The sequence below is a fragment of the Alosa alosa genome, chromosome 12 (genome assembly GCF_017589495.1).
Source record: "Alosa alosa isolate M-15738 ecotype Scorff River chromosome 12, AALO_Geno_1.1, whole genome shotgun sequence".
In the NCBI taxonomy this organism is placed as follows: domain Eukaryota; kingdom Metazoa; phylum Chordata; class Actinopteri; order Clupeiformes; family Clupeidae; genus Alosa; species Alosa alosa.
Window position 1 is genome coordinate 16,414,391 of NC_063200.1, and position 22,500 is coordinate 16,436,890.

Below are 22,500 nucleotides of genomic sequence, written 5' to 3' on the forward strand. Positions count from 1 at the left end.
TCAGGACACAGACAGCTAGCAGTTGATTAGGTGATGTTTGCAGTAAGTGACATAAAATGTTTTAGCCTAAAAAACGCATGGCATCGCTTAGAGCACCTAAGACAAATAATGGCAGAATCACATGGCCACATGGAGATGGATTTCCAAAACACACAGAAAGGTACATACTCTGCACTTGGCAGGTCTTGGTACATTTCTATAGCTGATTTTCGCTGGGATCTCTCACCCACCCTGCCTACGGAGCACGCATACATACACACACATAAATGCACACACACACACACACACACACACACATTGACAGACATTTCCGTAGCGGTTAGCTGAAATTTGCCAGGTGTCTCTCACTGCCGGGTGCGGAGTGCTCTCTGTACCCTCTAGCAGAGCTACTGAGATACAGCCCTCTTCAGGCCATCGTGGAACACACACACACACACACACACACACACACACACACACACACACACACACACAGACACACACAGTGTCCCTCGTGCCCCGCGTGGTTGGTCTTATGAGGGAGTCATCTCTAGCCTACAGTGGCTCTGATGTGTGTGCGGATGAACAGCCCCAATTAATCTCATAAATTAATGTGTATGCCAGTAAAGGCCACGACAGGCGCGCGCATGTACACACACACACACACATACTGAAAATGTATCTCTCAGTTCACTTCAGTGCTGGAGAATTAAATTTCTGCAGCTCTTTGTGGTGGGTTGGGGGTAGAGACTGTGGGTGAGTTAGAGTGTGTGAGACTGAGTAAATAGTGTTTATGTGAGTGTGTGTGTGTGTGCCTTTTCTTTCCTCTTAGCTCTTCCCACACTGGGAACAAAATACATCAGTAAATTGTGTGTGTGTGTGTCTGTGTGTGTGTGTATCTGCCCAGCCTACACAGTAGACTTGGCTGTCCTGCCTCTCGCATCAACACACATAGACGCCCCCTCTCTCTACTTTTTTCCTCCTTCAGACACACACACACACACACACACACACCTGTCAGATGAGGCACAGACCACTGCAGTTTTGCCCTGCAGGGTGCTTGTATCACACACACACACACACACACACACACCGCACACGCACATACACAGCCCTGCCTACATCCAGTTTTCATCCTCCTATCCCTGTCTCTTTCCTTCCCTGTTTTTCTCTGTCTGTTCATCTTTCTATCAGACGTTGTGTTATGTGCCTACATCTGTCAGAACAGCCTTGCAAACACACACATCCCTTCTTACATTTGGTTTGCATCCTTCAGTCCTCCTCTCTCTTTCCTTTTGTTTTCTCTCTGTCTTTCCATCATTCTATCTGACATTGGTTTCATGCTCCTACTTTTGTCAGAGCAGCATTGCACATGCACACACACACACACACACACACACACACACACACACACACACACACACACACACTCACACCTGCCTACATTCAGTTTTGCTTCTCTTATCTTTTTGTCCTTTACTGTGTCTGTTTATATTTATCTCTGTTCTCCATATCTGTTATTCCCTCTGTAGTGATCTACTTGCTTGTGATGTCATTTCCTCCTCCACCCTCTCCCTGGCTTCCTGCTCTTCCACTCCTCTTCTGCTCTCCTTTTGTCTCCTTGTTTTCTTCTCCCTCCTCCTCTTCTCTCTCTCTCCCTCTCTCTCTTCTTCCTTCTCTCTTTATCTCTCCCTTCTTCTCTAGCCCGAAGGCCACTTTAGTCACCTCACCCTTCCTCACCTCTGTGTCTGGTCCCCTCTAGCTCTTTCTTTTCCTCACCTCTCTGTCCGGTCATCTCTGCCTATTCCTTTTCCTCACCTCTCTGTCTGGTCCCCTCTTCCTCACCTCTCTGTCTGGTCCCCTCTTCCTCACCTCTCTGTCCGGTCATCTCTGCCTATTCCTTTTCCCTTCACCTCTCTGTCCGGTCATCTCTGCCTATTTCTTTTCCTCACCTCTCTGTCCAGTCATCTCTGCCTATTCCTCTTCCTCACCTCTCTGTCTGGTCCCCTCTTCCTCACCTTTCTGTCTGGTCCCCTCTTCCTCACCTCTGTGTCTGGTCCCCTCTACCTCACCTCTGTGTCTGGTCCCCTCTACCTCACCTCTCTGTCTGGTCCCCTCTTCCTCACCTCTCTGTCCTCTTCCTCACCTCTCTGTCTGGTCCCCTCTTCCTCACCTCTCTGTCCTCTTCCTCACCTCTCTGTCTGGTCCCCTCTTCCTCACCTCTCTGTCTGGTCCCCTCTGCCTATTCCTCTTCCTCACCTCTCCCTCCTCTTCCTCACCTCTCTGTCCTCTTCCTCACCTCTCTGTCTGGTCCCCTCTTCCTCACCTCTCTGTCCTCTTCCTCACCTCTCTGTCCGGTCCCCTCTTCCTCACCTCCCCCTCCTCTTCCTCACCTCTCTGTCCTCTTCCTCACCTCTCTGTCCGGTCCCCTCTTCCTCACCTCTCCCTCCTCTCCCTCACCTCTCTGTCTGGTCATCTCTTCCTCCCTCCTTTTCCTCGTTCCCTCTCCCAAGGAGTTCTTGTTTCAGTGTGTGTTTCTCTGTCTGTCCGTTTGTAAGTACGATCATGTACAAACTATGTCATGACAAAAGCCTTGGTGGACAGGTGAAGTATGGACCAAGCAAGAACCCGATTATGTTCTGTATCTGCTCCGACTCACGGAGCGCCTACATGAAGGTAGTTTCACTTTTACTGATGTTGTGAGTCACGGCATTTGGCCTGGATGGAGGTCTACATATTATGCTCCTCTACATGTATGCCCCTCTAGTTCCCTAGTTTCTTCTCCATTCTGATCATTCCTTGTGTACTTCCCTCTTCTCTTCTCTTCTCTTCTCTTCTCTTCTCTTCTCTTCTCTTCTCTTTTCTTCTCTTCTCCTCTTCTCTTCTCTTCTCTTTTCTTCTCTTCCAATCTGCTCCTTTTCCCTTCTTCACTGTGCCACGTTTCCCTCTCTACGCATCCATCTCTCATCTCTGTATTTTCTCTCTCTGTCTGTCTCTCTCTCTCTCCTTCCTTCTCTCTCTGTTCTGTGTATTTTTGGGCTCTGTTTCTCCAGTCACTGCATCCATCAGATACTGGAGAGTGTCAGTCACATTCACCAACATGACATAGTGCACAGGGACCTCAAGGTCAGTATGGGAGCTCCGCTGGCCCTCATCCCGTCCAACACACAGCATGCACACGTACGCAAACACACACACACACACACACTTTCGCGCTCTCTTTGCCTGGGGCACCTTGCTGTCTGTCTGTCTGCCTGTCTGTCTCTTCGTCTGCGTGTCTCTTTTTGTGTCTCTTTGTCTGTCTGTCTGTGTGTCTCTGTCCCTCTTTCTCTCTCTCTCTCCCTCTCCCTCTCTCTCTCTCTGTCAGTCTTTGTCATTCTGTCTCTCTGTCAGTATCTGTCTTCTCTGTCTGTCTGTCTCTCAGTGTCTGATATCTGCCCTGGGCTCTGCCGACCTTTCCAGGTTTCTGTGGGTCTGGTTCTTTCTCTCTGGTCTCCCATCATGCATTGTGCTCCGGTCACTAAAGCCTCTTGTCTGCTAACCTCCTCCCTCAACTCCTCACCGTCTTCACTGACATGATTGACTGAATGCCTTTGTCTTTGTTTTGCTCTTTTGCACCAGGGCTGGACCTGCACCGTGCCTGATAACACTGTGTGTCGTTGTGCATCGTGTGTGGATATTTATACGGTGGATGTATTGAAATGTGTACAGAAGTGTTCCAGAGTCGTGCCAGCCTGGTGTTTGAGGGAGATGTAGTTGTATTATCTCAGGCTGATGAATGCTGATACTACTGTAGGCAGGGGGGTTTGCAGGGGGTTAGAATAGAATAATATAGTGGGGGTGAGCTGTTTTAGGGGTTGTCCAGCTGAGGGTGAGGTGTAAGCCTGGCCAGAGTATGTGTGTATGTGTGTGTGTGTGTGTGTGTGTGTGTGTGTGTGTGTGTGTGTGTGTGTGTGTGTGTGTGTGTGTGTGTGTGTAGGAGTGGATGTTCTCAGGTTGTTGCTGCTTTGAGACAAAGGGAGAAGCTCTTTCACTCTAATTGGTTTCTCCTATGAGTTCATCTCTCTCTCTATCACTCCTCTTCTCTCTCTTCCTCTCATCCAGTTCCTCTTCCTCTCCTCTACTCCCTCTCTCTCTCTCCTTTTCTTTTGTTTTCTTTTCTCTCTCTCCCTTTCTCATCCTCTCCTCTGCCTCCCCCTCTCCGTTCCCTCTCTCTCTCCCTCTGCTTCTCCCACCTCTCTTTCACTCTCTCATCGAACATCTGCCACTCCTCTCTCACACACTCAGAATCCCCTCCACATCCTTCATTCTCTCTCTCTCTCTCTCTCTCTCTCTCTCTCTTTCTCGTTGTTACCTCTCCTCTGAGATGTGTAGTGTGTGCAACAACAGTCAGTCTGTCCCCATTTGTATGTTAGCCAGAGGGGACTGTTCCTACATCATGATTGGGAGATGCCTTTAAACAAGCTCTCACTAATACACACCAGCACATATATACACACACATACACACACCTTACACATACTGTACTTGTACAGACAAGTTACACACACAATTTCCCCCTGAAACCTGGTTTTGACAAATTAGAGAATGTGTTCTTTGCAACAAAAAGTGGGGCACTCACAGACATATTTATACACACACACACACACACACACACACACACACACACACACACACACACACACACACACACACACACACACACACATGCACACAGACACATGCACACAGACAACACTCTTGCGCAAAATCAGCAGCAGACGCCCACACACACTGACTCATGCTGGCCGTGATGCTCTCCTGGTACCTGGTACATTTCCATACGCAGCAACGTCACCTCAGCACCTCAAGCACACACACAGACACACAGACACACACACACACACACACACACACACACACACACACACACACACACACACACACACACACACACACATATGGCACTTACTCTCTCTCCTACACCCACTGACATACCCACACATAAGTGCACATGCATACAGTCACTGTTATACATACAGCTCAATACCACAATACTGCTCAACCTTTCTTGTTGAATGGATACACACCTCTGACACACACACACACTGATTGATCCTTGCATCTAACATCAACAATGCACATGGTGCACACACACACCTCTTCCTTCAGTCCATATTTAGTGATCCCAAAATAGTCTCATCCCTTCAGTGTCCCTCTCTCTTTGCAATATCTGTATCTACCTCTTTTTTTCTTCTTGTCTAAATCTGTTTTGCCTTCCTCTCACCCCTCTCTATTCTCTCTCTTTCTCCCCCTCTCCTCTATCTCTCTTTTCTCTCTCTCCCTCTCTCTTCTCTCACCCTCTCTCCTCTATATCTTTCTTTTCTCTCTCCCTCCCTCCTATCTCTCCTTCTTTCCTTTCTCTCCCTCTCTCTCCATTCCCCTTTTATCTATCCCTCTCTCTCCCTCTCTCCTATCTCTTCCTCTTTCCTCTCTCTCCTCTTTCTCTCTCTCTCCCATCTCTCTCCCTCTCCTATCTCTGTTTCTCTCTCTCTATCCCTCTCTCTCCTCTCTATCTCCCCCTCTCTCTCCCTCTCTCTCCTTTCTATCTCCCCTCTCTCTCTCCCTCTCTCTCCTCTCTGTCTCCCCCCCTCTCTCTCCCTCTCTCTCCCCTCTCTCTCTCCCTCTCTCCTCACTCTCTCTCCTCTCTTGCCCTCTCTCGTTGGGTGAAGTTCCTTGGTGTAGTTGTATGAAGAGCAGCTCTTCAGCAGTAGTTAGGCTATTAGGCTTTGTGAGGAGAGGCTCAGTGCCTGCCAGCTTTGGCAAGCCATCTAGCGCTCGGGGCAGCATGCGGGCACTCACTGGTATTGCATGTGGGCATGACCATGGCAGGGACGGAGCTTGTGACTTGCATGTGTCTGGGCAGAGTTTCAGTAACCGGCTAGGGCTCGTTATGGCTGCGTCGGTCCAGCAGGGGGAGTTAGTCATGCTGATCACCTTTACAGACCTCCAGGTGTGTCGTCCAGTGGCTCTCTGGGTATCTGTCTATCTCATAATCTTTACAGGCATTCAAAGTGTCTCCTGAGTGAAGAAATTTACTAGAAATGCGCCAGAGGGGTGTTGAATCAGTCGCGGATGCCAGAGGCATTGCAGTGTGAAATGTTGAAGTGATTTGTTGCACTGAGGCAGGAGTGAGTCAGGTGAAGCCGTGTCTGGCGCAATTACCTTGATTACCTTCATCAGTCAAAGTCACAGAATTGGCTTCAGTCAAGAAGTCAAGAATGTCTCATACACAGTAGTCAACAGGTGTGAGTAGTGTGTGTGTGTGTGTGTGTATGTTTTGTAGTGTAAGGAGAGTGTGTTGAAATGATATGCTTCAAATATAGCTGCCCCCCTCTCTCCCTAATTCCCTAACACTACCCTCACACCCTCCCCCCACTACTTCCCAACCCTCACTCCTCACCCCAGAGGGCTGTTGCCTCTGTACCGGTTAAGGCCTGCATCAGGGCCAGATCCTCTGGGAGCTGCCTGTGCCTCTGCCTGTGCACGAGAATGTAGCGCTGCTCTGACTAACCTGCCCCCTGGTGTTTGCATGCAGTCATTGCATCCAGCAGATCCTGGAAGCGGTGCTTCACTGCCACCAAATGGGCGTGGTGCACCGAGACCTGAAGGTGAGTGCCAGCAGGCGTCTGGTCCAGTGGCTCTGTGGGTGTGTGTCTGTCTGTCTGTGTGTGTGTGTGTGTGTGTGTCTCTGTGCATGCTTCGTCTTGGTGTTGGTTGGGATTTGTGCCTCACTGTATGTGCAGCTTCTTAAGTGGGTTGGGATATGTATTTCTGTGTCAGAGGCTTAACAAGAACCAGCTCAGCACACTGACAGTCAGGCTCAGGGGTCTCAGGACACTGACAGTCAGTAGAGCTCAGAGCTCAGGGGTCTCAGGACACTGACAGTCAGTAGAGCTCAGGGGTCTTAGGATACTGACAGTCATTAGAGTTACGGGGTCTCAGGACACTGACAGCTAGAGTTCAGGGGTCTCAGCTCACTGACAGTCAGTAGAGCTCAGAGCTCAGGGGTCTTAGGATACTGACAGTTAGTAGAGTTCAGGGGTCTCAGGATACTGACAGTAGAGCTCAGAGATCTCAGAACACTGACCGTCATTAGAGTTCAGAGTTCTCAGGATACTGACAACTACAGTTCAGGGGTCTCCTGAGGTCTGTGGATGTGTCTGTTGGCATGTACTTGTTGCAATCTTGTGCATGTGTTTGTGTAATTTTTCAGCATGAAGCAATTAAAGACTTGTGCATATTGATATTAATCACTGAATGAAATTAAATGAAATATTCTTGTTTATATCTGCATTTGGAGCAAGTTTAAAGTAGATTGATGTATTCAGATGTCAGTAAATTGTGTTTTTTGTGGTAAGCGGGGTGCACTTTGAAGAAAAGGTGAGTATCTGTGGTTCTCAGTGTATGTGGTCCTGATTAAATGCCAAGTTGCTACTGAAATATATCCACATATTTTGCGTGTGTGTGTTGGCTAAGATCCACACCCTGACTGGAACTGTAGGTGTTATTTCGATGTGGGGAAATTATGATTTTAATCTGATTCCTCAATGTGACATTGAAGAGGTATTGTCAGAGAAGGAATCTGATCTTTGTGAATTTTCCCAGCGGAATGTCATGAGTGGATCCACATTAATGATGCGTTCTCCTTTTCCAGGCCTTTCTTCTGGGAATGACTGAATTCTCAGAAGCTAGGGAAAGAGAGAGGGAGAAAGAGAAGTAGGGAAAGAGAGAGGGTGAGAGAGAGAGATAGAGGGAGGAAGGGGGGTGGGAGAGGAGAGTGAAGGAGGGAGGAGAGAAGACAAGGGAGAGAGCATGATGCAGAAAGAGAGAGTGAGAGTAGAGACAAAGAAACAGAGAAAGAAAGAAAAGAGAGGGAGGGAGGGAGGGGTAGAAGGCTGAGATTGGTTCCATCTCAAACTCTGGCTCCTCTCTGTCCTAACCCACTTTCTCACCCAGCACAGCTTCCACTCCAGTGGAGCAAGGAAGGAAGCAAGCTAACCTACTTACTATGGGTGGGGGAGAGAGGGAGAGAGAGATGGAGAGAGGGAGAGAGGGATAGATAGAAAGGGAGAGGAATGGAGAGGCGAAAATACTGCTGCTCTCAGCTCTGCTCACAACGGCTGTTTGTGTGTGTCTGTGTGAGTGTGTGTGTGTGTGTGTGTGTGTGTGTGTGTGTGTGTGTGTGTGTGTCTGTGTCTGTGTGTGTGTGTATGTGTGAGTGTGTGTGTGTGTGTGTTTGTGTATATGGAAGTGTTTCTTCATGGGATCTGAAGTGTTGAGAAGAGCGCTTGTGTTATATATCCTTCCTATAGCAGTTGCAAATGTGTGTGTGCCTGTGTGTTGTCGATGACCTGCATTACGTGAAGTGTGTGTGTGTTAAAAGAGCTGTTGTGACCAAAAAATATAGGCCTACTTAAAAAAAGAACAGTTATGAGCAAAAGCAGGTGTTTCCTCTCAGTCTTGACAGAGATTAATGAGCAATGGATAATCTGGGGCAGTCCACCATTAGGCCTTTTTGATAGCATCTCTAGAGCTCTTAGACCTTTCTGATAGCACATCTCTAGAGCTCTTAGACCATTCTTACAGCACATCTCTAGAGCGCTGAGATCATTCTTGTAGCACATTTCTAGAGCTTTCTGATAGCAGCTTTAGAGCTTTTAGAGCTTTCCTATAGTAAATCTTAATTTATTAGTTTATTTGACAGGGACACGTGTATTACAACCCCTGTACCAAAGTTAGCTATGCAGCTAATTTGCGTCTGAGGTCCAGAACAGGGTTCTAGAGCTTTTAGGCCTTTCTCATGGTACATCTCTAGAGCTTTTAGGCTTTTGGAGAAGCATCCCAGCTAAGTTTCAAGACCTTCATGATCTCCGCCCTATTTATTTACAATACCCTTGTCATAGAATAAATGTTTTTTTTTTCATATCATTAATGTAAAACCTTTCTTCTAGCAAACCTCTCCTAATATAAAACCTTGTCTATAAAAGGCCCCTATTTTATAACAGCACGCCTGCAACCTCTGCCCTTTAATCTGATAGCTTAGCTGTCTGACTACAGATTTGTCAGAACACAGCTGCTCTGGTGTAGAAGAAGACCAGTTCCCTTACATTAACCTGCCAACAACTGGGTGTCAGGCATCCCCCTGTATCAGGCTACTGCAGCTGGTACACTCAGGTAGTGACGCAATTCTCGTCACACGCTCACCAGTGCCGCGTGCACGGGACGCAAATGTAGGTCCATATCATAGGCCTTAGACTCACTGTGGCTGGCAGGGAGTTCAGGATGATTAATGGAGTTCAGCATGACTGATTTCTGTGATTTCTGTAATGTGAATACACCCCTGTGCCCCCTCTACTTCCCATCTCTCTCTTTCTCTTCTCTCTCCCTCTCTCTTCTCTCTCTCTCTCCCTCTCCCTCTCCCGCTCTCTCTCCTCTTCTCTCTCTTTCTATCTCTTCTCCTCTCTCTCTCTTCTCTCTGTCTCTTCTCTCTCTCTCTCTCTCTGTCTCTTCTCTCTCTCTCTCTCTCACTCTCTCTCTCTCTCTGTCTGTAGCCTGAGAACCTGCTCTTGGCCAGTAAGTGTAAGAATGCTGCGGTGAAGCTGGCTGACTTCGGTTTGGCCATCGAGGTGCAGGGAGACCAGCAGGCCTGGTTTGGTAAGAACACACACACTGACACACACACACACACACACTTGCTAACCCTAAGTGTCAGGAGTGCATCTCTCTGCTGGGCCGTGTCTTATACCTGCTGTGAACGTTCTAATTTAAAGGAGAAATCTGGGAATTTTTCACATAGATCTCTGTTTCTCGAGGTTACCGAGTACTGTTGGTACAAAAAAACCTGAAAACAATCGGTTTTTATCTAGCTCGAGTTGCTGCAGCCAGGCAGCTACAGTGCTACAATCTGGGGGGGGCATGAACATGGGGGCTCATGAACATGCCCCCAGAGTGTAGCACGGTAGCTGCCTGGAAGCTCTAACTGTTGGCTGCAGCAACTCGAGCTAGGCAAAACCGATTGTTTTCAGGTTTTTTCGTACCGACAGTACTCGGCGACCTCGAGATCATCCGGATTTCTCCTTTATGCCCCGGCTTCAGGCATCACCTGACGGAGTGAGTGCTCAGGTGTGCTCAGGTGTGTCCAGTTGTACCCGGATGTGCCCAGTGGTCAGAGCTCAGCCAGATGGAGTTCAGATGGAGTTTCAGAGCTCTGGGAGAAATATGTGTGTCTGATTTTGCTCATGTGTGGTTGGCTGTGTGAGTGTACTTTTTGTGTGTTTTTGCACATATTGATATATATTTTTGTGTGTGTGTGTGTGTGTGTGTTTGTGTGTGTGTAACCTTGTGTGTATTTGTGCTTGTACGTGTGTCTGTCGCTTTGTATGTGCTTGTGTGTATGTGCTTGTGTGTGTGTGTGTGTGTGTGTGTGTGTGTGTGTGTGTGTGTGTGTGTGTGTGTGTGTGTGTGTGTGTGTGTGTGTGTGTGTGTGTGCATATTTTATATGTGTGCTTATGTGTGTGTGTCTCTCTGTTTTGTTTGAATGTGTGTGTGTGTGTGTGTGTGTGTGTGTGTGTGTGTCTGTGTGTTCCCCAGGGTTTGCGGGGACACCAGGATATCTGTCTCCTGAGGTGTTGAGGAAGGAGGCATACGGGAAACCTGTGGACATCTGGGCCTGTGGTGAGTTCCCGACCACACACACACACACACACACACACACACACACACACACACACACACACACTGCTTATGTACACACACACACACACACACTGTGTGTGTGTAGATAGATAGATAGATAGATAGATAAATACTTTATTGATCGTATCTATCTATCTATCTATCTATCTATCTATCTATCTATCTATCTATCTATCTACACACACACACACACTGCCCTTTGCTAATGACAGAAATGCTTGCACACACACTTAAACCCACACAGGCTCACACAGACGCACACACATACACATACACACACACTTGCTCTCAGACATACAAACACACACACAGGCATACACTCACACACTCTCATTACACTCTCACTGACACACAGGCACACACACACACACACACACACACACACACACACACACACACACACACACACACACATACACACACATACAGACAATCTTCAGTGAGGAGAGCACTTCTGCTGTGCGTACAGTGGAGAGCCCTTATTTGAGAACATCTCTGCTTGCCTGGCAGCCTGGCCGATGACTCAGCTGTCCTAGATATCCCTCCCTCGGGATGCCCAAATATATGGACTTACATTAGATACTGCCCTCACCAACACAACTCCTATATATCCCTCTCTCAAATATCTATCCATATGGACTTACATTAGATACCGCCCTCACCAACACAACTCCTATATAGCCCTCTCTCAAATATATGCCCCGGTAAGAACCAAACCAGATTTTGTTCAAATCTACACACCTATGGCTACTGAAAAATGTAAGGTTCATTTATCAAATGTTATTTTGAAGTATTAAAAAACATTGTTGTTTTAGAATTTTTTAAAGGTCATCGTTGTTTTAGAATTTTTTAAAGGTGTTACGTTATATAGCCCTCTCTCAAATATATGTCCATATGCACTTACATTAAATACTGACCTTGCCAATACAACTCCTATCTGGGTGCTCAGATATATAGATGAATATTGAACTGATGAAAATGGCAAGGGTGTGAAGGGTACAGAAATAGCAGATGAACATGAGGAAACAACCGTTTTGACGTGCTGTCAAAAACGCCTATGCTCAATGTTAGCCAGATAACTACAGTATACTACATTTTGCATGCAAACCAGCTTCCGGCGGGCCTCTCTCTATCCTAAAAACAGAGATAATGTTGGCTAAATGTCGTAGAATAGTATGTAACAGTTAACTAATAGATTGTGGTTGTGTAGAGTGTGTGTGTGTGTGTGTGTGGTTTATTAAATGTGGTTTATTGTGTGTGGTTTAGTAATCAGTAATTAGCGTTAAATTAATAGATTTTTGTGGCTGTTTGTTTAGGGGTGATCCTGTACATTCTTCTGGTCGGCTACCCTCCTTTCTGGGACGAGGACCAGCACAAACTCTACCAGCAGATCAAAGCTGGAGCCTATGATGTAAGCATCACAGTGTGTGTGTGTGTGTGTGTGTGTGTGTGTGTGTGTGTGTGTGTGTGTTTGTCTGTGTGTGTGTGTGTGTGTGTATGCGTGTGTGTGTGTGTGTGTGTGTGTGTGTGTGTGTGTGTGTCTGTGTGTGTCTGTGTGTACAACTGTGCATGTGTGAATGTGTGTGTTTGCCTGTGTGTGTGTGTGTGTGTGCTGTATAAGACGTGACCTTGTGTCCTTTCTCTTGTGTAGTTCCCATCCCCTGAGTGGGACACAGTGACTCCTGAAGCCAAGAACCTCATCAACCAGATGCTGACCATTAACCCTGCCAAGAGAATCAATGCCCAGGAGGCTCTCAAACACCCATGGGTCTGCGTAAGTATCCCACACACACACACACACACACACACACACACACACACACACACACACTCATGTTTGAACACCTGTGGGTCTGTTTAAAGGTGCCATGTGTAATGTCATAAAATCAATTCATACTCCACATTCCATAAAAGATGGGGGCAGTATACCTCCAGAAAGTGGGTTGGTCTACCCTAGAGTAACAACCGAGAAACGTACAGTATATTGCAGTTTGGCTTGCGGTTATGTTGCCCGCATACCGCCTCCCCATGGCCGAAATGACATCATTTGAAACAGTAAGACCATACACAGATATTAGACATAGTTAGACATACACACCCACAATATGCACATCTCTGCATTCAACACATTCATCCATACATGCATGCATCCATAAATATCTATTGCTGTAAGTCGCTTTGGATAAACACACCATCTGCCAAATGAATAAATGTAAATGTAAACACATACACACATTTACATATACACACATACACACATACAGTACACACATAGGGATTGCATTGCAGACATTGCAGACATACACACATGTACACATACCCAAATGTCATAGACAGAGATGACAGCCAAGCCAGAGGTCAGCTCTGTGATGACACACATACACCCACACACTCAATCACACACACTCACACAGACACACACACACACACACACACATACACACACACACTCAACAAAGAAACTCACAAACAATCTTCATCCACCTAAAGCATGTGTTTCTGTCAACATTGCAACATGTGATGTGTTTTGCGCTCTGTGTGTGTGTGTGTGTGTGTGTGTGTGTGTGTGTGTGTGTGTGTGTGTGTGTGTGTGTGTGTGTGTGTGTGTGTGTGTGTGTGTGTGTGTGTGTGTGTGTGTGTGTGTGTGTGTGTGTGTGTGTGTATTTATCTCCTACAGCAACGCTCCACAGTGGCCTCCATGATGCACAGACAGGAGACGGTCGAGTGCCTGAAGAAGTTCAACGCCCGCAGGAAACTCAAGGTGGGCACTGCTTCAGTCCTCTACAACCCAGTGCCAGATTGACACCCACGGTCACAATCAGGAATAAGCATTCACAGACTTAATCAAATCCAATCAGGAATAAGCATTAATAGATCTAATCAAATTAAATCCAATCAGGAATAAGCAGTCACAGACCCAATCAAACTTTATTCATATAGAGCCTTTCATACAACAATAGGATACCAAACACCTCTGTAGAGACATTCTCTCTCTCTCTCTCTCTCTCTCTCTCTCTCTCTCTCTCTCTCTCTCTCTCTCTCTCTCTCTGACACACACACACACACACACACAGACAATCTTCATCCACCCAAAGCACCAGTGTTAGTCATACATTCTCCACCCTGCAGACAGGAAGAGTACCTCAGGTAGACTTTCATCTTTGAGTATGATAACACACATCGTTAGTGCATCTATGTGTGCTTTTACAACTGTCATAGGGAATGCCCAGTCCTGTCATCTCAGAAGCATTTTTGACACATTTAAGATAATTTATCAACAAATTATCCAGCTAGATTTTTCCCCTGCCTCATCCAAAAGCATTATGCAAGCAAGCAAGCATGACAGAACCATGTATAAGTTAAAATTAGTTTAGAATTAGATTTCTTAAATAAAAAAAATTCATGTAATCATCTTATTGCTTTGTTTTATTCCTAATAGGGAGCTATTCTGACCACCATGCTGGTGTCGCGAAACTTCTCTGGTGAGTTGACACGTCCACCACATCCTCTGAAAATGCCTCTCAAGATTCTCTCGCAAGTGGAGCAGCTTACAATCGCACTTCCTTTAGTGCGGGAGGCTGGAGAAATTGTTTATTTTAACCGTTTAACAGCCATTGGTCAAGTATTAAGTTAGGCCACAGTCCAGACTGGGGGATGGAGGGAGGGGTTGTGCATATGGGCTAATATAGCCAGTAAACAGTGTAGACAATGTAGACGAAGAAAAACACACAAAGACACGGAGCTACATGGACATGCTGCCACTCTCGTCGGCGCTGGACATTACATAATTTTCCACCATAACATGTTGAGGTAACTTGTCTTTTGCATTTTCCTAAAACAAACAAACAAACAAACAAAAACATCTGTCCCTGCTGTTTTGTAATTATCCTAATGATCTGTTACTTAATAATTAATTAATTACTTGTATTAATTAATTAAGTAAAAGATTAAGTAAATATTATGGCCTCTATTAAGTTGACAGGTACAGGCGTTTAAGAGAACACATAAATAAACCCCTCACACAGAGCTCACAGTTCAGAGGTCAGAAGTGGTGTGTTATCGTTAAATATTTAGCTGAGATTAATAGTGATGTGTTAGCATTAGCCTGATAATAGAGGTTAGTAGTGTTGTGTTAGCGTTAGCTGGATAGAAGAGATTAGTGGTGTGTTAGCGTTAGCTTGATAATATAGGTTAGAAGTGTTATGTTAGCGTTAGCTGAATATTAAAGATTAGTAGTGGTGTGTTAGAGTTAGCTTGATAATAGAGGTTAGTAATATTATGTTAGCGTTAGCTGAATAGAAGAGATTAGTAGTGGTATGTTTGCGTTAGCTAAGAGAGGAGGCAAAGGAGACAAGACCCTCAGAGACAGAAGTGTTTACACAGCTCAGGATGTCAAACAACACGTTCTTGTACGTGTCAGTGGTGTATGTGTGTGTGGGTGTCTCCTCAGATGCTGCGGTGATCCAGAAGCGCAGTGCACACACACACACTGACATAGACATGCACACACTCACATCTGAGGGCTGTTCCATAATAGCCTGACATGTAATTGATGGTTTTGCAGAGGATGTAGAGTTCCTGTGGGTTTGTGTGTGTGTGTGTGTGTGTGTGTGTGTGTGTGTGTGTGTGTGTGTGGGATTGTGCTGGCACATGTGTGTGTGTGTGTAATAACTGGCATATATAATAATATGTGATTTATGTCTGCTGTAATGAAGCATCTGCGTTGTGAGTCTGTTCTCATTCACACTCACAGGCACACACACACACACACACACACACACACACATGCTCAAGACAGCAGGGTTGTGGGCGGCAGTGACAGTGTGCTCTGAGGCTCAGAGAGCAGCCTGCCTCTCCCCCCTTCCTCTTCTCCTTCTTCCTCCTCTTCCCTCCTCTCATCTTCTCTCCTCTTCTATCCTCTCATCTCTTCCTCTTCTCTCACCTCATCTTCTCTCCTCTTCTCCTCTATCCTCTCATCTCCCCCTCTTCCCTCCTCCTCCGTCCTCTTATCTCCTCTCATCCTATCCTTCTCCTCTCATTCTCTCTTCCGTTCCTCTTCTCTCCTTTCCTCCTCTCTCCTCTATCCTCCTATTCTCTCCTCTCCTCCTCTCCTTTCCTCTTGTATCTTTTTACCCTTTTCTGTCTTCTCCTCCCATCTTTTCTCTCTCTCCTTGTCTTCTACTCTTCCTTCTTTCTCCTTGCTGTCCTCCCTCTCTCTCTCTTTCTATATCCCTATTTTGCTCTCTCTCTATCCCTCCTTCTCTCCATCTCTTTCTCTCTCTCTCTCCTTGTCATCCCTTCCTTCTTGTGGGAGTTATCATTACTGTAATCATCTCAGATTATGATTGTGTGTGTGTGCAAAGGGGGGAGGTTGTTGGAGTGTCACTCAATGTCCCCACTCACACACACTCAAACTCACACTTACAGTGACAACACATGCACACACACACACACAAACACGCACAGATGCACCCCCCCCCCCACACACACACACACACACACACAGAGAAAGAGAATCACAAATGCACATATGCACAAACAGATTTAACACACAAAACCAATAGTACACTCACACACACACACACACACACACTCATGCGGACATATGCTCACACTGTACGAGTGTAGGGGATGGGTTCTCCCTCCCATGGCATCTTTGGCGGAGACAGAGGCAGTAGGGGGTTGTGCCGGTGTTGCTGGCATCTACCCCTTGTGCCCGCCTGTGATGTGCACATCATGATTCTGTAGGAACCAGACGTCCTGAACTCCTCAGATCTTCACTAAAACAGACATATTTCCTTACAAGACTCAGCCAGGCTACACCGGGTCCACAATTGAAGTACTCCATAAAAGCATAAAAGTAGTTTTAGAAGACTGGTCTAATTCTTTCGAATGTACGCTCTGTTTATCACGTCTGGTGTAGGCGCTTGCATTGATTATAGTGGAAGCTATTTGTTGCAGCAGATACTCCTAACGCTGCCTGTGAGCCCATTAAACCACTGAGATTATTTAAAACACAGAAGGCAGGTACTGGAAACATGAGAGACAGTGGATTGCAAGAGGGTCAATTTACAACGACAGTATGATGATGACAATATGCATTGAAGGCTACTGGCCCTCCTCTGTGTGATGGGAGTAAAAAGGATCGAAACAGTCCAGCTGTGAAGGAACACATCAAAGCTTATCTGTCTGGGAAGTTAGAGTCTTACACCATCCTCCAGACCTCCAGACCTCCAAAGATCACACTGTATAACCGTAAAACTCCAAATAATAGCCCGGGCTTTTATTTTCCCAAATCGCCAAACTGCACCGGCTAGTATTAGAGACAGGCGTCTATATGAGACAGGCCTTTGATTCCCTTTACACAAAACTTTTCCTTTGCAAAGATGGAAAATATTCTCAAATTAATTATTTCAAACACACTGAATGTCTACCCATATGACTAGGCTATCCACTGACAATTATGGATCATCATTCATAGTGTTGAGATGTTGTTCATTGAGTGAGATAAGATCCAAATAGCGGGGATAGCCAGAACAGAAGTTTTAATCAAACGTAATTTACAAAGAGATCGTATCACTCTGAAAGCTCATATTTCATCACTAGCAATCTAGCCTATCTGTCCTCTGTCAAATACAGTTGCATTATCAGCCCTGACCAAAACCGTTCAGGAATTATTTATGCAAAAGTGGAACATGCGTAATGTTTCATTCTCCCTCCTTTTCGGCACGAATGAAACAGCATGAGAGAGCATGAACCATATCGTTTCTCCCGTATTTTATTTGGCAAATTTGACAATAGTAAGCTTATATTTCAAATCATAACCTACTTCTTTCTCTTTATTGGCATGGCGGTACGCATTTAGAATAAAGAATAATGTTCGCGAACCTTGTTTTGTTGCCATCTTAAAAACGCTTACTATCTGCCTATCCGCAAATTACAGTAGAAACAAAAGGGATGAATTAAACGATGACGAAGTCTGACATATAGGCATAGTTCATTTTGAAAAAAGTTATACAATTTGGAACTCTAGCTTTTCCCCACTGCAGTCTTTTAATGCCATCTAATCATAACGTTAGCGTGCACAGTCTGCAGTGCACCATACTAGCTTAAGCCCAATTCACACCAAGGATTCGCGACGACATGAGCTGCAACATTCTATAAACCAGCAACTTGATGCAACATTCTAAAACCTTGCAACTGTGACTAGACATGGTGAATGCTTTGCGACGGCTTGCAATTATGTGCAACATCTAATTCACACCGCTGCAACTCCTTTCTGCAACGGTTTCATCTCATTACGAATCTTTGGTGTGAATTGGGCTTTAAACAGACGATCTGACGGGTTTTAGAACACATCTCCACCCTACTGACCTCCACCCTACACACCTCCACCCATACTGCCCTACACCCTACTGACCTCCACCCTACACACCTCCACCCATACTGCCCTACAGGCACCCAATGCCAGCAGAGCACAGCATCATGGGATTAGAGACAGGGGAATTGAAACCCGTTCCTTTTCCCTCTCTTGTTCCCTCTCTCTTTCTTTCTCTTTTACTATCCTGTTGCTTTCTCTTCTCTCTCTGTCTCTCTCTGTGAAGTGTAGGTTGCAATTGAGTGTGTGGATTTGATATAATGTTTTGTTTGCAGACGATTGGAGCTAATCAGCACCCTTCCAGACTAACAAATTGCTTTCTCTTCTCCTCTCCTCTCCTTTCCTCTTTTCTCTTCTCCTCGTCATATCTCTTCTTCACTCCTTTCCTCTCCTCCCCTCCCTGATTTCAACTCAATCCTTCACTCTTCACCTGTTTTCTCTCTCTCACCATTTTTCTTTTTCCTTTCTTACTTTCTCTCCCTCTCACCACCTTGTGTTTGTGCATGTGTGTGTGTGTGTGTGTTTGTGCATTTGTGTGTGTGTTTGTGCATTTGTGTGTGTGTGTGTGTGTTTATGCATTTGTGTGTGTGTGTGTGTGACTCCTGCAGTGGGTCGACAGACTACGGCTCCGGCTTCGGTCACTGCAGCAGTAGCAGCGGCGGCCGGCACCACCGCCGGTCTGGTGGAACAAGGTAGCCGACCCCTGACCCCGCGACCCCGTAACCCCATATCTCTTCCTCTCCATCTCTCTCTCTCTCTCTCTCACTCCATCTCTCATACCCCTTGACCCATGCAGGGGTTCCAGCCCACCTCCACCCATTTATGTCTCACTCCATCTCTCCATCTTTCCGTCACTCTCCCACTCTCCTCTCTCATTCCCACTCTCCTCTCTCAATTTCCATCCATCTCTCCCTTTCTCTCTCACTCCATCTCTCTCTCACTCTTTCACTCTATCTCTCTCACTCCATCTCTCTCTCTCACTCTATCTCTCACTTATATCTCTCTCATTCCATCTCTCTCTCCCTCCATCTCTCTCCCTTACTCTAGCTCTCTCTCTCACTCCATCTCTCTCTCTCACTACATCTCTCTCTCACTCCATCTCTATCTCTCATTCCATCTCTCTCTCATTCCATCTCTCTCTCACTCCATCTCTCTCTCACTCCATCACTCTCTCTCACTCCATCTCTCTCTCACTCCATCTCTATCTCTCATTCCATCTCTATCTCTCATTCCATCTCTCTCTCACTCTATCTCTCTCTCACTCCATCTCTCTCACTCTGCTCTCCCATTCTCTGCAGTTTTGTCTGTTTTCTCTCTTTCTCTCCCCGTCTCTCTGTTCACTTTCATTCATTCCTCTTTTTCACTGCATTAATCTCTCGCTTTCCCTCACTCATTCTGGCTCTCACATCCTCCACCTCTATTTAGCATGCATGTATGCACATGTGTGTGTTTGTGCGCATGTGTGTATGTGCATGAATGTGTGATGGCTGCCTGACTCCTGTGTATCTGACTCGCCCTTCCTCCTCTCCTCTCCTCTTCTCTTCTCTTCTCCCCCTCTCCCATTTCTCCTGGGCTGAGCCTGATTGCCAGCTCCTACTTCCACTCCTCCTTCATCTCCTCATCTCCTTCGTGTCTCTCTCCTCTATTTGGGCCTCGTTTACCTTCCATGACTCCTCTCTTCTCCCCTACTCCTCTCCTCTCTATTCCTCTCCTTTTCCTCTATCCCTCTCTTCTCCTCTCCTTTCCTCTTCTCTCCTTTCTTCCCTTTTCCTCTCCTCTCCCCTCCACTCCTCTCTTCTCCTCCACTCTCCTCCTCCTCTCTTCTCCTCTCCTCTCCTCTCTTCTCCTCCACTCTCCTCTCTTCTCCCTCCATCCCTCTCTTCTCCTCCTTTCCTCTCCTTCCTCCTCCTCCTCTCCTCTCCTCTCTCCTCCTCTCCTCCTCCACTCTCCTCTCTTCTCCCTCCTCTCTTCTCACTCTCCTCCTCTTCTCCCTCTCTCTTCCTCCTCCACTCTCCTCTCCCTCCTCTCTTCCTCCTCCTCTCTTCTCCACTCTCTCTCTTCTCCTCCTCTCTTCTCCACTCTCCTCTCCCCACCTCTTCTCTCTCTTCTCCCTCCTCTCTTCTCCTCCACTCTCCTCTCCCCACCTCTTCTCTCTTCTCCCCTCCTCTCTTCTCCTCCACTCTCCTCTCCCCTCCTTTCTTTTCTCTCTTCTCCCCTCCTCTCCCATCCTTTCTTTTTCTCTCTTCTCCCCTCCTCTCCCATCCTTTCTTCTCCTCTCCTCTCTTCTCCTCTCCTCTCCTCTCCTCTCTTCTTCCCTCCTCTCCTCTCCTCTCCTCTCCTCTCCTCTCTTCTTCCCTCCTCTCCTCTCCTCTCTTCTCCTCTCCTCTCCTCTTCCCTCCTCTCCTCTCCTCTCCTTTCTTCTCCCCTCCTCTCCTCTTCCCCTCCTCTCCTCTCCTCTCCTTTCTTCTCCTCCTCTCCTCTCCTCTTCCCTCCTCTCCTCTCCTCTCCTCTCCCCTCCTCTCCTCTCCTCCTCCTCTCCTCTTCCCTCCTCTCCTCTCCTCTCCTTTCTTCTCCCCTCCTCTCCTCTCCTCTTCTCTCCTCTCCTCTCCTCTCCTATCTTCTTCTCTCCTCTTCCCTCCTCTCCTCTCCTCTCCTCTCCTCTCTTCTCCCCTCCTCTTCTCTCCTCTCCTCTCCTCTCCTCCTCTCTTCTTCTCTCCTCTGTCCTTTTATCCGTAGGCCTCTGTCAGGTTGATGTTGACTGTAGGGTACAGCCTCTGGTCTCCTCCCTCCTCCTCTCTGCCTGTGTGTGTGTGGAGGCTGGGTCTTTCTGCCTGCGTTGTGTGTTTGCTCGATGCTGCCGTACCAGCCTCTTTCTGCATGTGCAGGAGAGTGTGTGCCTGATGGTGTCTGCATGACCCAAAACTGCATCACTGTGACCCGTATGTGTGTGTGTGTGGCAGGAAATGGGCTTGGGTGGCAAGGAATTGTTGGGGAATGCAGCGCATGGTGCCGTTATGCTGGGAGAGTGTGTGTGTGTGTGTGTGTGTGTGTGTGTGTGTGTGTGTGTGTGTGTGTGTGTGTGTGTGTGTGTGTGTGTGTGCATCTTGTGTTTGATTTGGTGAATCGTGATGTGAATGTATGCATGTGAGGTATCTTTTCCTCTGTGCTAGAGGACTTTTTTATGCCTTATTCCAACAGAGGACTACTTAAGACAGAATGCATTATGTTAAGACCTTTGGCAATTCTGGGAAATGCCTATTGCGCAACAGTCCATCGCTTCCCTGTCCCATTGAGCAACAATCTTGCACTGCCTGGCCTGCCTATCTTTAAATAGCTTTTATCAAGTTCCTGCAAAGAATTCTAAATATAACCTGGTGATTCAGTCCATGTGGTGCTTGACACTGTTATATTGCTTTATAATATGGATAGTGACGCCAGTTTCCCTTATTGGTTGGCCTATTATAGTTTTTCGCAACTGCTAAAACACTTTTTTTTTTTTTAAACCTTTCACCCTTTTCTCAGAATTGTAAACACAAAACCCTATTCTCCCCTCGCCCTGCATGTGATTGGAATGAAATGAATGCACTGACCTTTAGGTGTCGGTCAAACCCACACCAGAGGCCCACCATGCTGCATCCCCGATCCGGCTCTATGCTGGCGCAGAACCAGCGCTATACCCCCTGATCAGGTCCTGATGTGGCTCTATGCTGGGCCTAATGTGATTGTGATTCGGCCTGCTTGTGTTAAGGCCTTGATCTGGCTATGATGCGGCCCGACTCTGGCTGTGTTGAGGCCTTGATCTGGCTTTGATACGGCCCGACTCTGGCTGTGTTGAGGCCTTGATCTGGCTTTGATACGGCCTTGATCTGGCTGACTTATGGTCCTGCTCTGGCCGTAATGTGGCTATATGGTTACCCTGGTATATACGGCTGTAACATGGCCTTGCTCTGCCTGTTTTAAGGCCCTTATCTGGCTCTGTTACGGCCCTGCTCTGGCCCTACTCTGGCTTTCTTTAGGCCCTGATCTGGCCCCGAGTCATTGTCTCCAGTGAGCCCGAGCTCCTGACTGGCTCTCCTGTTCTGTCCTACTGACTTAACTGACTGCCAGCGCAGCAGAGCAAAGGAATAACAGCCCTCTAATATCTCCCATTAAACCTATCTCTCTCTCTTTATCTCCTCTTTTCTGTTATTCTCTCTTCCCATTTAACCTCTCTCTCTCTCTCTCTCTTTCTCTCTCTTTCTCTTAATCTCCTCTTTTATCTTATTCTCTCCTCTTGACTTTCACATGCTTTCCCTCCCTCGCTTCTTACACAAATGTGCCAAGGTAAGGACACCTCTTCATCTCGTCACTGCTCTCTGTCTGCCTCTATAGGATACCTTGTCACTTCTCTCTCTCTCTCTTTCTCT

At 46.7% G+C, this 22,500-nt stretch overlaps 1 protein-coding gene across 50 annotated transcripts in view; it reads left to right on the forward strand.

Moving 5' to 3' along the window:
- LOC125304506 (calcium/calmodulin-dependent protein kinase type II subunit beta) overlaps positions 1 to 22,500 on the forward strand; it is an 80,046-nt gene that overhangs the window by 28,858 nt on the left and 28,688 nt on the right. For 19 of the 50 annotated variants that reach the window (XM_048258815.1, XM_048258808.1, XM_048258812.1 and 16 more), the window contains exons 6-13: positions 6,557 to 6,629; positions 9,573 to 9,675; positions 10,612 to 10,695; positions 12,033 to 12,127; positions 12,368 to 12,490; positions 13,394 to 13,477; positions 14,156 to 14,198; positions 18,703 to 18,786. In XM_048258815.1, the coding sequence (XP_048114772.1) occupies positions 6,557 to 6,629; positions 9,573 to 9,675; positions 10,612 to 10,695; positions 12,033 to 12,127; positions 12,368 to 12,490; positions 13,394 to 13,477; positions 14,156 to 14,198; positions 18,703 to 18,786 (689 nt within the window). Of the gene's footprint in view, positions 1 to 3,032; positions 3,106 to 6,556; positions 6,630 to 9,572; positions 9,676 to 10,611; positions 10,696 to 12,032; positions 12,128 to 12,367; positions 12,491 to 13,393; positions 13,478 to 14,155; positions 14,199 to 18,702; positions 18,787 to 22,500 lie in introns of those variants that run through there. The other 31 variants (XM_048258819.1, XM_048258825.1, XM_048258817.1 and 28 more) reach the window with 4 other exon arrangements.